The sequence below is a fragment of the Rattus norvegicus genome, chromosome 3 (genome assembly GCF_036323735.1).
Source record: "Rattus norvegicus strain BN/NHsdMcwi chromosome 3, GRCr8, whole genome shotgun sequence".
In the NCBI taxonomy this organism is placed as follows: domain Eukaryota; kingdom Metazoa; phylum Chordata; class Mammalia; order Rodentia; family Muridae; genus Rattus; species Rattus norvegicus.
In genome coordinates this window covers 37,527,467-37,544,448 of record NC_086021.1, presented here as the reverse complement: position 1 = coordinate 37,544,448, position 16,982 = coordinate 37,527,467, and the positions used below count along the sequence as shown (strand labels likewise).

Here is a 16,982-nt window from a genome sequence, read left to right as displayed (position 1 = left end):
TTTTTCACAGTCTCCCCTTTTCCCTTTTGGAGGTGCTCTTCCCGGGCCGAGTGTGGCACACTAATGAGATGCCAGGAGAGCTGGGGCCGGTGCTAATTGGAACAGGTAGAGGGCCGCGGGCTCATGCTCCGGTCCCCTCGCCTTACCTGTGACTCTCTTTCCCATCTCTCTGCTGCAGGTTGCACAGACAGCAGATGGTGTGGACGCTGACCTCTGGAAGGACGGCTTATTCAAATCCAAGGTTACCAGATACCTGTGTTTCACAAGATCATTTTCTAAAGAAAACGTGAGTCTGGCGGTGGCTCTCGTCTGCTGAGTGGGCAGGGCTAATTTACATTTGTGCTTGGGGCTTCCTCTCTTTTTCGTGCGTGGTTTATGTTCCTTGTTGTATTAATTTATCTGTGGTTTCAGTGAACAGGGTAGAATCAGCAGCCAGCACTGTATTTCATTTATTAACATTATTAACCACATCCCCAAGTGCACAGTGAATTCCATTAAGATGCGTTCTCCAAAGGACACCAGGAAGCTTCCCTTGCTGCTCTCTCAGTGACAACTCCTGGGGCACTAAGGATGGGAGAGTCTTCCCAGGCTGCTGGGATGGACAGCGTCTGGCAAAGGGTAGACCAGCTTAGCGGAGGGTCCATGATATCCCATGACTGTCCCCAGACACAGCATGCTCTTGTTTCTGTGTGACACGAGGCGTCTCAGCGTTAGGAAGAGGTGCTTCCTGTGCACAACTCTTCCTTTTATACTGGTTTTCAGTACCTGAGCACAAGAAGTACGGAACTTTAAAGCTGTCCCCAATAGCAATGAGGCCAGCCTGTACCTCATTTCTTCCCAAGATGACCACTTTTGCTCCCCATCATGACCCTCTGGCGAGGGTGTGTGTGATAATTTATTTCTTCTAATTCAGATACTTATTTTTGGAAACATTTTCACCAATTTCTAAGTGTAAATGTAATGGTAATATAGGCTTATATTTGTTAAAAATTAAAAACAACAATGTAAAACATGCCAAGTGGAAAAATGAAAGACGCCTTCTTTATCAAGCCTCCATCCCTCACAGCCTCCCTCTTCCTCACAGCCTCCCTCTCTCTCACAGCCTCTGTCCTTCACAGCCTCCCTCTCTCTCACAGCCTCTGTCCCTCACAGCCTCCCTCTCTCCCTCACAGCCTCCCTCTCACTCACAGCCTCTGTCCCTCACAGACTCCCTCTCTCTCACAGCCTCTGTCCCTCACAGCCTCCCTCTCTCCCTCACAGCCTCCCTCTCCCTCACAGCCTCTGTCCCTCACAGCCTCCCTCTCTCCCTCACAGCCTCCCCATCTCTCACAGCCTCCCTCTTCCTCACAGCCTCTCTCTCCCTCACAGCCTCCCTCTCTCCCTCCCTCACAGCCTCTCTCTCTCACAGCCTCCCTCTTCCTCACAGCCAAAGCCCCTCTCTCCCTCAGAGCCTTTTTCTCTTTCACAGCTCGTCTCTTCATCATAACTCTGTAGCCTGGGACCTCGCTGTCAGGTCCAGGTTCCCCCTTCAGCAGTTCTGAATGTGGACTGTGAGACGATCCATCACACAGCACTTGTTGCTTGTCGGTGATCCTTTGTTCTGAATCTTGTTCCTAGCGTGTTCAGGATGAGGGGCAAAGTTATTCCATTAAGCCCCCTCTAATTATGAGAGCAGCACACTTGCTGCTTGTAATGTAAGAGTTTATGACTGAATAGGGGAATCGTCTTACCACCAGCCTCTGAATGCATTTTCAGTAGCAGGATGGTGGCAGCTGAGGCAGTTACACACCTGCACAGGGCTTGTGCTGTGTCTGCAACATCCTTTGGGTTCACTGTAGCCTGAGGGGACTCCACAGAGCAGGAGTGAGGTGCCATCACCTCACAGATGCTGAGTTCATGAAGTTAATAGTAGACCTATCAGGTCTCCCTCCCTCCTGCACCTCGTGTGCCCTATGTACCCTCCTCAGGTCCTCTGTCCCAGGAGTCTACCCGAATGCCTTTGGGAAGCCATTTCTGCTTTTCCCTCCTATTGTCTCTGCTCTGTCTGCTGATCACCACATCCTGTGGTCACTGCTGCTGGACTCTCAGGAAGGAGTCCTGAAGACTTGGTCAGACACCTTGTCTAAGTTACTTTTTTGTGGCTCTGATCATACACCATGATCAAGGCAACTTATAGAAGGAGGGATGTATTTTGCTTATGGTCCTAGGGGAATAAAGGCAGGGAGGCATGGCATTTAGTATAGGACCCTGAGAGCTTCTATCCAGGAAGCAGAGTGAGAGCTAGAAGTGCTATTAGCATTTGACTCTCAGAGTCTGCCAGTGATGATCCTCCTCCAGCAAGGCTGCACCTCCCCAACCTCCCCTCACAGCCCCACAAGCTAGAGACCAGGTCCTCACATCTCAAAAGCCCAACAGCCCTGGGCAGTGTGGCTGGCCTCAAAGGATAGCCGTGGTCCCTTGGGTCACTTACGTTGGGACCTGCTACATTTGCTCCTGAATCTGTGAGCTATTGTTCTTCTAGGCGGGAGTTTGTGAAGCCCTGGGAGCTAGGGCAGCAAGTCCATTGTGGTTCAGGGATGGCACTGGACTCGTTGGTTTGGAGTGGATCATAAAAACACAGTGCTCAGCCTGAGCCAATGATAGAGCACTTGGTTAGTGTGCATGGGCCCTGGATTCAGCCCAGGAACTGCTCCCCATCAGTAGCTGGGTTCTGGGGGTGATAAGACTGTAAGGCTGCCAGGAGGGCAGCAAGAGAAGCCCTGCCCTCAGCTGAAGCCTGAGTGTGTGTGTCCAGCGCTGGGGAAATGTGTTAGCAATTCCATCCCCAGCACCAAAAGAGGAACGGATGTGTCCTTTACGGCCTCCAAACAACAAACCAGAGGGAAGAATTGCATTGGGTTCAAATTTTGGGAGTGACAGAGCCCACTTGCCAGCCCTGAAGGCACATCCTCACTGTGGCGGCGGCAGCGGCTGCCTGTCTGTCCTGTCTTCAGTCAGAGAACAGGCTTGGCATAGCAGCATTTTACAACCATCTGGGAGGTGTGGGATCTCCTGAGCAGGCCAAGTCTTAATTAGGTGACTCGAGACTCCCAGCATAGGAGTTTGGGGAGCTTCCTTTGAATCCTAAATTCCTTTCCCCCAATCAGGCCATTAATATAGAAACCTGGCTTTCGAGTGACATGGCTTCCTGGGGAAGGAGTGAGATTAATTGCACTTTTCATGGCCTGCACTTTCTGTGTTACCTGTAATAATAATGTGCGTAGATTGGGCAGGGAGGATGTTAAACAGAAGGATTTATGAACATTCGAATATTAAGTTGGTTATCTGTGGCTACCTTAAATGCAAAGTTGTCAGAAATAATTACAGTATACTAGCAAACACTGGCTACCAGAGACAATATAAATACCCTGAGTCAGTGTGCGCCGGGCTCCCGGGATGAATCATTTGCTCAGCAAGGATTGGGAATACGTTCTTCATATTTATGAGGAGGAAATGAAAGAGAGCACAGGTGGGGGAGGGGAGCCAGGAAAATTAATGGTGTTGTAGGCCTATGATATATAAAAGAAGGTGGGGGTAGGGGGACCCTGCAGAGTGGCAGCCCCATGGAATAGGGCCACACCCTTGGGCTGCAGGAAGCTTCAACCGGGCAGCCTCCCATTTTGCGTGCAAGGAAAGGTTTCCCAGCACTTGTAAAGAGGCCACACCACCAGTGCTCCGGTTTTATGGTTAAGGCATTTTTTTTTCAAGAGCACAGAGGTGAGGTGGCTAAGTGGTTGCAGTTGACATCCATGGAATCCAGTGTGTCAAGACAAAGACAGTCAGGCATGATACTGACGAATGCCCATCCGTCTATGGGGCAGCAGAGCATGCCCAGTTGTTAATTTCTCAGTGCAGAGAGCAGTGAAAGTGGAAGAGTGGCTGCCTGGGAGCAGGGGAGGGCGAAGGGAGGGGAACAGAGGACAGAAGATTAGACCGGGCTGCTCCGAAGACAGCCGTTACTTCCCTGTTCCCAGCTGGGCCTGGCCTTCGTGTGTGGTCAGGAGTCTGTCCCACATTAGAGAGGGCCCACTCCCCACATGCTGCACTTCAGAGCATAGTCTTCCCCGGCCCCAGCCACCTGTGCACTGTTGGCAAGCACAGGGACGCTGAGAGAGAAGGACATGTCTGATGGTACAGTCACGGATGTGCTGGCCACAGGCCGCGCCTGCCACTCTCACTTCCGAATTTCAACTTGAGGCATCTTTTCCTTCTAGGCCGTAATAACTGATAATAAACTTTGGGAATTTTGGTGATGTGGTTTCAATTTGCCATTTGAGAAAGTCTGATTCGGCTTCTGATTGCTAGTACCCAGCCTGTTGAAAAGTTTGCCTCAAACATGAATGTATTTAGCCAATAATTATTGAGTCCCTACTGTGTGCCAAGAACTATACCAGCCTGGGTGAGCAGTCAGAGCAAACATTTTGGTTCCTCTTTAGCGGTTTTTTAAAGATGTCTTTCATGGTCGTAGATGGATGGATGCTGCATAAGGTCTGCCTTAGTCACTGCTCTGCTGCTGCAAAGAGACCATAGTCGGGGCAACTCTTACAAAGCAAAGCATTAATCTGGAGACTTCCTTACATTTCAGGCTATCATGGCAGGGAGCATGGCACCACACATGGCACTGCGGCAGTAGCTACCTCCTGATCTCCAGCTGAGAGACAGAGATTAGCCTAGCAAGGCCTCTTGAAACCTCAGAGGTCATCCCCAGTGACACGCTTTCTCCAACAAGGCCATACCCCCTACTCCTTTCCAAATAGTGCCACTCTCTGATTATTAAGTATTCAAATGTGTGAGCCAGTGGAGACCATTCTGACTCAGATCATGACAGTATCCAATTATAAACTGATAGAAAGTTAGGAAGGGTCTTAGAGAGAGCGTCTGGCTCCATTCAGAAAGCAAATACTCCCTGTGTGGACCCAGCGATGCCTGAGCTGTAAAGATGGACATGGATCCGGGTCCCCAGCCCAGAAATGAGGTTGGGTCCATCTCTAAGCAACAGGGGACACTGCCTGAGAGGTTCCTGGGAGGGTGGGGCCTGGGCTGACCCTTAGATGTTAGTCCAGGACTGCAGACTAAGGAAATAGACATGCATTCAGTGGGCTTTGGGGGGACACAGTGCTTCTGCAAAGTGGGCACACGCAGCACATTGCTGGAATCCTAACAGGAGAGATTTGGGCTGAGAACCCATTATTCTTGCCTTAACTGGCTCTGACTAGGCTGAGATGACTCTGAAGACACGAACGTAATCTCCACAGCAGCCCTCATGTTTAAGATGAGGGCAGATTTCTTAAGAGCTGTTTGTAGCATGAAGTGAAGGCTGCAAAGGCCGGCGCGTCTGCAAAGAATTCTCTCCTGCAATTACAGAGCAGTGCACCACCAGCCATCTTCAAAGATGTCTTTATGGAAACTGTGCACTGCGGGCCCCTCTGCCAGCACTAAACAGGAGCTCTTAAGAGCTCCCCTAGCAAGTTATCTCAGAAGGCGTGGGATCCGGAGGTGGCCAGGCTGCCATTCAGTTAGTTTATGATTCTTGGGATTTTGCAAAATGTATCCTGTAACTTAAAACTGTCAGTCTGTGACTAGCAACCCCTTAGGTGTGTGATCAGACCTCATTCAGTTTAGATGCAGCTCCTTTCTTGCAAGCACCCCGGAACCTCCTCTATTTAAAATGCTCCAACCCTGAGAGGTGGTGGACTCCAGGGACATGGGCACGCCTGCCCTCTGCCGAATGACTTTGAGATTCCACAGATGAAATCTCCTTTCTGAGGTACACTAGAGTCCCTGGTAAATGCTGGTATCATCTTCTCCAGTTAACCCTCTGTGGTAAAGCTGCCGTGGCCATTGTGTCAAACATGCTTCCTGAAGCCAGGACTGCAAGCAGACTGAAGCAAGTTCCAATTCACAGTCTGTGTCTTTTCTTTTCCTCCCAAGAGTCATTTGGGGAATGTGCTGGTGGACATGAAACTCATCGACGTCAAGGACACGTTGCCTGTGGGCTTCATTCCCATCCAGGAGACGGTGGATACACGTGAGTCAGCACTTAGCATGCTCGCTCGCCTTGGGAGCAGCCCCCTTCTCCATCCAGTGGGCTTTCAAATCCTCTGTGTGTGTCTCTCTGGAAATATGTGAGGGGGCTTCCTGTAGAGGATGAAGGAAGCCTGCCACTTGTAACGTCCACCTTGGTTCTCTGTGTGTCTGAAGAGTGTGTGGGTCCCTACCTGCAAGGGAGCAGAGTCTTAGATTGTTGCCTCCTGTGCTTGGGTTCACTCAAGGACAGAGCAGGGAGTCTAGGGACAGTTGGTTTGTGCTCAGCTGATGCTGAAGCCAAGCTTAGCACAAGACCCTGAAGCAAAAGGGAGGGAGGGAGGGCAGAGACCAAAGGATGCCTTGGGGCTGCAAGAAACAGCTCTGTGCCTTGTCTGGGGCTCGCACAGTAAACAAGAAAGAGGCAGGACCCAGAAAGACTCTAAGTTAGAGCATGCAAGACCTAAATTGGAGCCAGTTGTCCCAACACTCGGGAGATTGGGGACAGGAAAATCAGGATTTAAGGTCATCCTTCACTACATAGAAGTTCTGAGGTTAGCCTGGGCTACATGAGACTCTGTCTAGTTAAAAAAACAAAATAAAACAAAACAACTACAGCAACAACTAAGTCAACCCCCCCCCCCAAATTTAAATTAGACCGGATGCTCCAACCACTGAACAACATTGCATTGAACTAAGCCGCAGGGAACTTGAAAATGGAAAAGCTGCCTCAGGATCCTGAGGTGCTGTCGGCTCTGGTCCTGGAGCGCTGGGGCTGAGGTCCTGGAGTGCTGATTCTACTAGCAGGGCTGGTAAGATGGTGTCAGGGAGCCTTGTGTATCTGAGCTTCTTTATTAGGGTGTCCAGGAACTTCTTTTATTCGTAATTACTTGTAACTAGTCTTTGCTACTTTGTTGGTTCTTCTTTTCCTGACCTTTATCTCACCTCCCCCCCCCATTTCACTCTGTCACTAGATCAGAGAGAAAGGAGAGAGACAGAGACACACAAAGACACTCATACACACACATACACACACACACACAGAGAGAGAGAGAGAGAGAGAGAGAGAGTAAGAGAGAGAGAGACAGAGAGAGACAGAGAGAGACAGAGACAGAGACAGAGAGAGACAGAGAGAGAGACAGAGAGACAGACTCCCTACATCTAATTTCTTTCCTTTTGTTTCTTCTTTGACCATGGCTACTAACAAATCACAAACAGCCTCCCTAGTGAACCAGCAGCTACCAGCCCTGCCTCTAGTAGTCATAGCATTTATGTATACTCTGAAAAGTTCCCAGAATTCCAAATGTCATAGAATCATAGAAACTATCTTCAGCCAGCAAAAACATGCCTCTCCTTGCCTCTCCTACAACATGAAGCAAATCATAAGTCAGATCCCTACACCTGGGATTAGAACTAACACACATTCTTATAATATTTAATACTTCTTTTTTTTTAAGAAACCAAAACTCCAAAGTTGACACTATAGCTGCTCATGAGCCCACTCCACAGCAGCAAAACAGGAATAAGAAAGCAGATCCCTATCTGTGGGATTCCTTTGTGGAATTCTGTACCATTCTTTGTTGTTATTTTTATGTGTGATTTTTTTCAAATTTTCATGGTGTGAACATTCCTGGAGCAGCACTTGCTGCCATTTCACACTGACAGCTTCCCTGTCTCCTCAGCCGCCCCCAGTGCACTTATTTCAGCAGAGCAGTGGCCCCTCACTGGCCCATTCAGTTGCTTACCAGGCTGTGTCCTAGCGAAATGTTATGGTGCTGGTTGGCTTTAACTCTCTCTTTGACATCCCTAGAATCACCTTAGAAGGATCACCTGGCTTCTGGGTACGTTCGGGTGGCAGGGGAATTCCATGATTAACTGACTGAGTCCACTGTGGATGGCACTTTCCTTGGGCAGGAAGTCCTGGGCTGTGTGAGGCGCCCAGGTAAACGTAAACTCGGAGGAAGTTGCATGCATTTGTTTCTCTCTGCTCTTAACTGGATGGGACATGAATAGCTGCTTGAGTCTCTTCTCTGCCTTGGTGTCCCCTCAGTGGTAGACTCTAACTTGGAATTGTAACCCATTCTTCCTCAGGTTGCCTTTGGCCAGGGTGTTTTATCCTAGCAATGAATATTAGGGCACTGATATCTGCTATGTTTTGTGTAAGGCCCCATGTTAGATGCTGTAGCCTCATGATGTCACTTTCCCTTTAGGAGACCTTAGTAGAGATGGCCTATTTTAATATGAGAAAAATAAGGCACAGTGACTACATCATAGCCAAAAGCAAGAACACACCCATATACACATATATACACATACATGTACACACACATGCATGTACATACCCACAGACACATATACATACAAATGAAAATTCATGCACATATACATACATGTGTATAAATACATGTGGACACATACATACTTATATGCATGCACATATACATACATGCATGCATGTAATCATGTGCATATATATACACACATGCACATACATGCACACAGATACATATACACAGGTATACATATACTACACATTTTTACAAACACATGCATACATAAACATGTATACACACATACAACGTACTCATGTGTGCACATGTATATGCATGTATAAACACATACACATGTGCATGCATAAGCACACATACTAAACACTTTGCATGTCTACATTTTATGTATCTATGTAGCAGGATTTGTTTTAGTAATGATTTATTAAGATACAATTCAAATACCAGATAATTCACCCATTTACAGTACACAATCCAGGGTGCCTGCCACCGTGGTCCTTTCATCACCACATGGAGACATTGCTTCCCAGTCCTCACCTCCCTGCCCCCACTGGCTGGCTCTTTCTGCATAGCTCTCCCTGTTTCTCGTAATTCCTACACATAGTCATGTTGGGCTGGGGAAAGGACCCAGGATAAAGTGCTCGCTGCACGAACAAGAGGACCCGAATCTGTTTCCCAAGTGGGAAACCGAAGGAAGGGCCCTGTCTACCTTTGAATCCTCTGTTGGGACCAACCCGGACTCTAGTTCCCGTGCCCTAGTGGTCATTTATGCTTATGCTTGTAGAACCCCAAGCAGCTCCCCTGCCTTAGTTTACCCATTCATCAGGTAAGAAAGCTGCTCCCTGCCTTGTGATGTTGCCGGAGCACTCTGGTCCCTTTCAGGTTTTCCCCATCTCTGTTACTTCTCTCATTCCTTGAGGACATGGCGGCAGGACTGGTCCATCTCCTGATCACCCCATGGTCCCTCATGCACAGGGGCTTACCAGCCGAATGAGCTCTGTGGGGATAAGCTTCGTCACCAGGCTGGTGTCTCACTGCCTTATGGTAGCTTTGTTTGCTCAGACCTGCCAGTACCGTGCTCTGCCTCTTACTCTGTTACACTGTTTAACTATATTTAATTTATAGTTTGCTACTTACTAGCAAGCCTGTGTACTTCTGTAAATGTCTGCTTTGCTGGCTTTGCCTCTTCTTAGGTGAGGTCTCTGATTACAAATTAAAATCGCCCTGTAGATTTGCATTCAACCCTGGTCTGCTTTCTTCCTAAGGATTTCAAAGTTTTAGAGATTTCTTTGATGTTCATTTTTGACAACTAACTGATGTGTAATGTCTTATGTATGGATATATGGCATAGCCACAAGGGATTTCCTATTCTGAATTTTCTGTTTGTTGGGCTCATTCAGTCAGGAGGCTGTTGTGGGCCTGACTGGGGAACCAGTCCCCATGTTTTCCCTAGTTGCTGTCCAGTGTGTCCTATGCTCTGTCTGCATCATGTGCATATGCACGCCTGGTCAAAGACCATTTCTCAAAGACTTCCCAGGGGACCAAGAGCCTCACGGTCAGCCCAGCATCTCCTGAGAGTACTTAATGCTTAGATTCCATGAAGTCAGCCAAAAAGATGAGATTCCTGAAATTAATTTAAAGTATGGCCTGTCGCAGTTCATACAGCACTTAACCACCGGAAGGCTGTTTGTTTTAGTAAAGTGTTGTGTGCTCTCCCTGTGTTCGTTAGCATGACTGAACACATTTCTATTGACTGTGTATAATATGTTTACTTAAAATGAGGCCTGCTTAAGCATGTGTAGTGAATGTGTGGACCCGGTCCTTTCCGGGCTGGCTGCAGATGGAGGCAAACTGTGGCAAAGGCAGGCGCATTACCTGCCCTGCATTTTACCTCACAGAAGGTCTCTAGGGCATCTCCTTGAGGGCCTGATGGTGGTAGGTGCAAGGGTTGCTTCTGCGCCCCTGTCCTCCAGGGTATCACTTCAGCCTCAAGGATGATGTTTTCCATGTAGATTAGAGCTGTGTCTACAGCTTGAGGACACCAAGTGGTCCTCCGCTTTCACTTCTGGGAAAAAACTCATGGGATTCGGGCATTTCAGCATGGCCTTTTAAAAAGACAACCCCCTTTTCCTAAAACCTAGTAAGGACCCAACAGTACTCTGACTCTATGGCCCACGGGACCACCCTTCTGCCTGCCTGCCTGCCTGCAACAAGACAGTGGTTCTGGCTTTTCTTTACTGAGCACTTACTGTGTGCCCAGAACTGCCCGAGAAACCATGACATCTACCTGAATTGCTCTGGAGTGGGCTTCCACTGGACAGGTCCCTTGTACAGATGGCAAAGCTGAGACCCAGAGGGTTTAAGAGACTTCTAAGCGGCCAGTGCCAGCAGTGGCAGAACTAGGACTCCAACAGATTGGAGCCAGGGGAGGTAGCACAGGCCTGCAACTCCAGTATTTGTGGGGCGGAGACAGGAGGATGACAAGTTTGAGGCTACATAATGAGACCCTGCCTCAACCAAAACCCACCATGTTTTGAGAATGTTGAGAGTGGAAGAAATAGCCTCTCCAGGGAAGAGCCCCTCCAATTGGTTATCCAGTGGCCCTGAAATTGTGCACACACAAGAAACATTCTACAGACCGAACAGGTTGCCTCTATATATTTAGGAATATATTAGCAATGATTAAAGAAGAGGCCAGGGGCCATGAATTTAAGAGAGAGCGGGTCGGGGGGTTGTTATGGGAAGGGTATAGGGAGGAAAGAATGGGGAAATGACAATAATTATATTTTAATTTCAAAAATGGTTAAAAGAAAACCCACAAATCCAACTAAAAGATTTATGGACTTCTGGGAAAAATTCAGAACCCCAGATGGAGCTGATGGGCACTGTCACTAGTTGCTAGAGCACCAACCATTGTGCCCAGACTGAGCAAGTGACCTCAAAGAGCCACACACTGGCTGTCCTTCCTGTCCATGACCCACCTCAGAGGGTCAGAGTTGGTGAGGAAAACTCATGTTTTAGACAGAAGAACTTGAACTCATCAGTGCAGAATGATCAGGAGATTGCTGTTTGAAACCTAGAACCGTCGAGTGGCTCACAGCTACCAGCACCCTGAAAGGCCACAGCCAGAGCAGTGACAGGAGGGTCAAGACCCAGGTCTGCACTGGACCGAAGCTGGACAGCTCTGATATGCTCCTGGGCTAGGCTTTTTGTCTTTGTGTTTTGTTTTGTCTTTTTCTCCCGCCTCTCTGCCACCAAGGAAGGGGAGCAGAAAGAGGGGCTTAGAGAGTAAAGGGTACCACAGAGACCGTCCACTTCAGAGCCCACAGCCTCTAACAAAGGGCGTGGCATCGGGCAGTCAGACAAAGGGGTGGGGCAGGGCATTACACATTGATGTAGAAACTTGAGTTTCAGACCACGGATGAGTTCAGGAGGTTCCTTGTTGTCGGTAGAAGTGACAGAGATGTGGCAGCCATGCCTCCTGGTGGGGTGACATGACACAGAGTTAGGGATTTGTTCCCTATATCCAGGAAAGGTGAAGGTGGGTGGAGACTGGAGCCAGAGTGCTGACAGAGGTCTCATTCCATGGGGTACACCTGAGGATTTCTACATTAAAAAGAAAATGCGAAAGAGAGGGAGTCTCCCGTGGGTGTGGCTGTGGTCTGAGGAAGCTGTGCGGGGACAGCTGGACCTGGGCGCAGGGGAGGGTAACTGGTGTACTCCACTATCATCACCTGCCCTCGGGGGCTTCAAGAAGGGCAGGGGCCCTCTGCCAGGTGACAAGGTGACACTCCCGTTTGCAGCCCTGAAGGGAGAGGAGGAGCATCTCCACGTCTCACACCTTTCTGTCCTCCTCCCCTTAGAGGAGGTGGTCTTCAGGAAGAAGAGGCTATGCATTAAGTTCATTCCCCGGGATTCAACCGAAGCCGCCATTTGTGACATTCGCATCATGGGCCGGACCAAGCAGGCTCCTCCCCAGTACACATTTATCGGGTAAGAATCAACAGTGTGTCCAAACCTGCTGTCTCCTCCCCTGAGTGGTTGAGCCACTCTCAGGACCGAGACTGAGAGGTTGGTGTGGCTCACAAGGCTCAGCTGTGCTCTCTGCTGGCGCTCACCACTGACTCCGACCTCAGCCTTTGTCAGCTTACAGGGTAGCTGCTCACCTAGGGTCTGCTCTTCCCTGTGCGGTCACCTTTCAGGACCCTCGGTATCCCGCCCTGAGGCCACAATGGGCCTCAGCTCCCCATGGTGCTTATCAACCTGGGCCATTTTATAGCCAACCTGTTTGTGCTGCTGGGCAGAAAAGGGAGGGAGAGAGAGGGGCCCTACCCTCACAGAGAGGCCTTTCTGAAGGGAAAGATGAGCAGTGAGCACGAAGATAAACAAGGTTGTTTATGACAATGACGAGTGACCTGTTAGCTGTTCCAGTTAAGATACCAGTCAGGGTTACTGAGCAAAGATCTCCAAGTGAAGAGAACCAGTTCTGAAGAGAAGGCTGACCTGGTGGGTAGAGAGGGAGTAAGTGTGGTGCATCCTGAGAAGAGAGGACATCTGTGGACACACCAGGGCGACTGCTGGAGCCATCAGTCCTAGTCACCTTCAGCTTTGCCAGTGGTCAGGCCCTGGCCCCAAAGCTGCTGCATAAATTCCAAGTGCAGGCAGATCCCAGAACTTCATTTTGGGCCCCATGAGGCTGAGTGACAGGAAGCCCTGCCCAGCGTGGCTTATGCCAAAGGAAGCATTTGTAGGCTGACACAGCAGCCAGGCTTAGACTGGTGGAAGTAGGAACTCAAAGGATGAAAGCAGTTCACTTCCTGCCCCTCAGTCCTCTGGTGGAACCCTATCTGATACCTGTTCCTCCAGGGAGGCACGATGCTGCTGTCCCTCTGCAGCCACCCTTCAGAAGCGGGCCCAGAAACAAGATGTCTGCCTTCCTGAGCTTCCCATCACAATTCTAGAATTCAGTGTCCTGGGAGCACCACTTCCTGGTTACTGCTGCCACAGAAAGATCATTCCCTCATTGATCAGCTGGAGCTAGGAGCAAGGACCAGTTCAGTGAAGCTCAAGGAAGAATAGAGAAGGGGGGTGGCTATGCCAAAATGAGCAGGGAGGTAAAAGGTCAGGATGGCGAGTCTGGGGCGGGCGGGATGCATACTACACTCAGTGGGTTGAGCTGGGGACTCACAGCTCAGGTCCACTCGGCCCTTTCTGCTGAGGATTCACACTCTCATCAAGACGGACTTGGGCATTAGTGGCTTGCCGGTAGAGCTCACACTTAGGGTGCACCAACCTCAGCTCCATCCTCCATACCGAAAACTGTAGACGTTCCCTTACCACACCCACAAACCCTGCTGTGCTTTGCAACCCGATTTAAACTAGCTGTGCAAGCAGGCTACAGGGTTAGGAAGCAGTTAGTGGGACAGTCACACACTGTTCCCAAAGGCTTCCGTTTACACATGCAGGGCGGCCAACCACCGAACTTTTTTTTCTAAACATTTATTTATGTTATGTATGTGAGTATTCTTGCTGTCCTCAGACACACCAGAAGAGGGCATCCGATTCCATTACAGATGGTTGTGAGCCACCATGAGGGTGCTGGGCTTTGAACTCAGGACCTCTGGAAGAGCAGTCAGTGCTCTTAACCACTGAGCCATCTTTCCGACTCCCAACCACCACACTTTTAAAGCATACCTGCATCTACTGTTTATATCTCTCATCACAATACTATTTTAAGCAATCCCGAAGAATCCATTTTATCAGTATTTGTATATAAAACTAGAATTTTCTTTCTTTTTTTTTTCCCCCTTTTCTTTTTTTCGGAGCTGGGGACTGAACCCAGGGCCTACCTCTACCACTGAGCTAAATCCCCAACCCCCTAGAATTTTCTTTCTTGGTAATATTTTTAATTGCTGAAGTACAGGTTTTATTTCACCTCAGGACTAGCATCCTCTCCTAGAGGAAGCGTGATTTTTAAGTAAGAGAAACAAGTTGAGGATTTAGAACCAAAGTCACTTAATCGAGGTACCATGTGATAAAGGTCTGTGCTTGCCCCATAGGAAGCAGACAGCTCAGGCTAGAAAGGACGCAGCCTGCACTGAAGCAGGCAGCCTGAGGCTCAGTGGAAGTGGGAGGGCTTAGTGCTGCTGTAGGTCTTGCTCTTCTGATAAGGCAAGGTCAGGTTTAAAACAGCGTCCCGCCCACATTCAGGACCCACGGAATAGATGTCTTTTACTTTTGGAAGAGATGCTGTACCTCAGCTTCCAGTCCCAGAGACACAGTCCTGGGGCAGCAGGGAGGGCCTGTGTGCCGCAGAAGCCATCCTTATTGCCAAGGGTGAGCTTACCTCAGTCACATCATGTGTGCAGTGTGGGTGGGGCACAGCCACAGTGGCTGTCACACCACATGAAGCATGCATCTACTCTCTGTTGTGCTGGTTTGTGTGCCCTGGGCCTCCAGTTTGATGGTTTGACCTGGTCGTGAGGCCATGTTTAGTAATTCCTAGCTACGAGGGGCTAAGTCTTGACATTTGGAAGTGTGTGGATTTAAAGAAAAATCCTTCTCATGCTTAGAAATAAGGCATGTGTCTGACAGACCCCTCTGAGGCTGCCTCACCCTGACTACATAGAGGGCTTGAGACCGGTGAGATGGTAAAGCAAAGGGTGCTTCCATACCAGCAAGTAAGGCAAGGCAACCAGAGCGGGCAGGCCAGCGTGCTCAGTGGGCAAAGACGGTCACATCACGGCGATCTGCCTTTGAGGCCCAGCTGCACTGCTAGGCTTTAGTGCAGCACCCAGGACATGAAGGGAAGTGATGGGGCCTCCCTGGGCTTTGCAGCAGCTCATAAATGTGGTAACAGTTGACTTAGTTGCTCAGGTCAGCGCTCCAAGCTTAGCAGTACATTGAGGTTTTTCTTTTCTTCTGCAGGGAACTGAACAGCATGGGCATCTGGTATCGAATGGGCAGAGTGCCAAGAAACCATGACTCATCTCAACCCACCACGCCCTCCCAGTCATCAGCTGCTTCCACCCCAGCCCCAAACCTTCCCAGGTGAGGTTTTGTTGGGATCTTATCATGCACTCACGTGGTCTTAGGTCCTGCCCAGTCATGCAACAACTTAGAAAACCCCCACTTAGACATCTGCTAAAATAGTGCAGAACATAGCTGAAGATTTGCAGAATTCTAAACCCGGACCTTAAAAAGCCATGGTCCGAAATTCATGAGTTCCACTTACGTAAGGGCCACTCTGTTTTCTAAATTGTGCATATGCTACAGATTTCTAATACAGCAGGAGGTGCGGCTCAATCTTGGCTGGTCGAACTGGCATGGTGGCTCTCACCCTTAATCCCAGCACTTAGGAGGCAGAGGCAGGCAGATCTCTATGAGTTCCTTGCCAGCCTGGTCCACATAGCGAGGTCCAGGCCAACATAATGAGACCCTGTCTCAAAAACCAAACCAAATAAAACAAACCAACAGTTGGCTTGCCACTCGGATGAGCTTATAGACACACAGGGGTGTGTGGCAGCCCCTGGTCATGGCCAAGGGCAGAATTACCTCTCTGTTCTGCCAGCCACTCACCTGACACCCAGCAGGTGGGGTCAACCGTCCCTAGAAGCAGTCCTTAGAAAGAGGAGAGTTTTCAGAACATTGCATTCATTAGAATAATAATTAGTTCCAGGGAGTCCCTGCAGCGGACTGCTCTGGTGCAGGTGGAGTAATGTGTCTGCACTCTGCAGAGTAGCAGTTGAGGAAAGATTCCCATGAATAAAAAACAGGGTGGCACAGGAAACGGACAGGGACAGAGCAATGACGAATCAATCAAGTCTGAGAGAATGCAAAAGTAAACAGGAGGAGCCATGGCAGATGGTTTGCTGGGGTTGAGGTGACATGAGACAGCACTGAAGAGCTTTCCGTAGGAAGAGGTGAGTGTCTTTCTTTTTTTTTTTTTCAGAGCTGGGGACTGAACCCAGGGCCTTGCGCTTGCTAGGCAAGCGCTCTACCACTGAGCTAAATCCCCAAACCCCATGAGTGTCTTTCTTTACTGGGACAGAACAGGTGCCAAGCCAGCCCCTTCCCCACCCCCATAGAGCAGCTGCCCACAAGAGGCTGCTCTGCCCTCTGCAAGTTGTCCCTCCAGACTGAGCATCCACTCCCTGGGTAGAGGTTACTGTAGTGATCCCAGGCCAAGGACTCTGTCTTTTGGACCCTGTGCAGGCCACACATACCAAGAACTTAAACTTTACCAGCTCTGAGTGACAAGTGACCAGTTGAGTCTGTCTCTGCTCAGGAGTGTGGGGCTGGCATCACACAGGTGGACACATCTTCCTTCCTCACTGACTGGTAATGCTATCTTAACTCTGTCCTAGGCCATTGTTCAAGGGTCACCATAACTTCTGCCACCGTCATTTCAGGTCCTCAGCTGAAATGATGTGAGGTGGGGTCAGCTCAGACTCGGCTTCGGTGCTCAGGGTCAGCTCAAGTTTGGATTAACTACAGAAGCAGCCGAGCCTTTGGGGCTCAACTGCCTTGAATAAATAGAGTCAATCCCTCCAAGACATGTGGCCTGGAAGGGCCCAGAAATGGGCAGCACCTTAAGCAGGTGCTATTCCTGTCACATGCAATAAAGCCATT

General features: G+C 49.4%; 1 protein-coding gene and 1 long non-coding RNA gene across 3 annotated transcripts in view; one reads left to right on the top strand and one right to left on the bottom strand.

Annotated features, from left to right (window-relative positions):
- Positions 1 to 16,982, top strand: part of Mvb12b (multivesicular body subunit 12B) — a 158,641-nt gene that overhangs the window by 45,828 nt on the left and 95,831 nt on the right. For both annotated transcript variants that reach the window (XM_017591884.3, NM_001271232.1), the window contains exons 3-6: positions 179 to 286; positions 5,971 to 6,067; positions 12,215 to 12,344; positions 15,279 to 15,401. In XM_017591884.3, coding sequence (XP_017447373.1) covers positions 179 to 286; positions 5,971 to 6,067; positions 12,215 to 12,344; positions 15,279 to 15,401 — 458 coding nt within the window. The remainder of the gene's footprint in view (positions 1 to 178; positions 287 to 5,970; positions 6,068 to 12,214; positions 12,345 to 15,278; positions 15,402 to 16,982) is intronic.
- Positions 1,632 to 15,284, bottom strand: LOC134486074 (uncharacterized). The gene is made up of 2 exons (XR_010064760.1): positions 13,206 to 15,284; positions 1,632 to 6,257 (listed from the first exon to the last, which is right to left on the bottom strand). It is a non-coding gene; the product is annotated as an uncharacterized LOC134486074 (long non-coding RNA).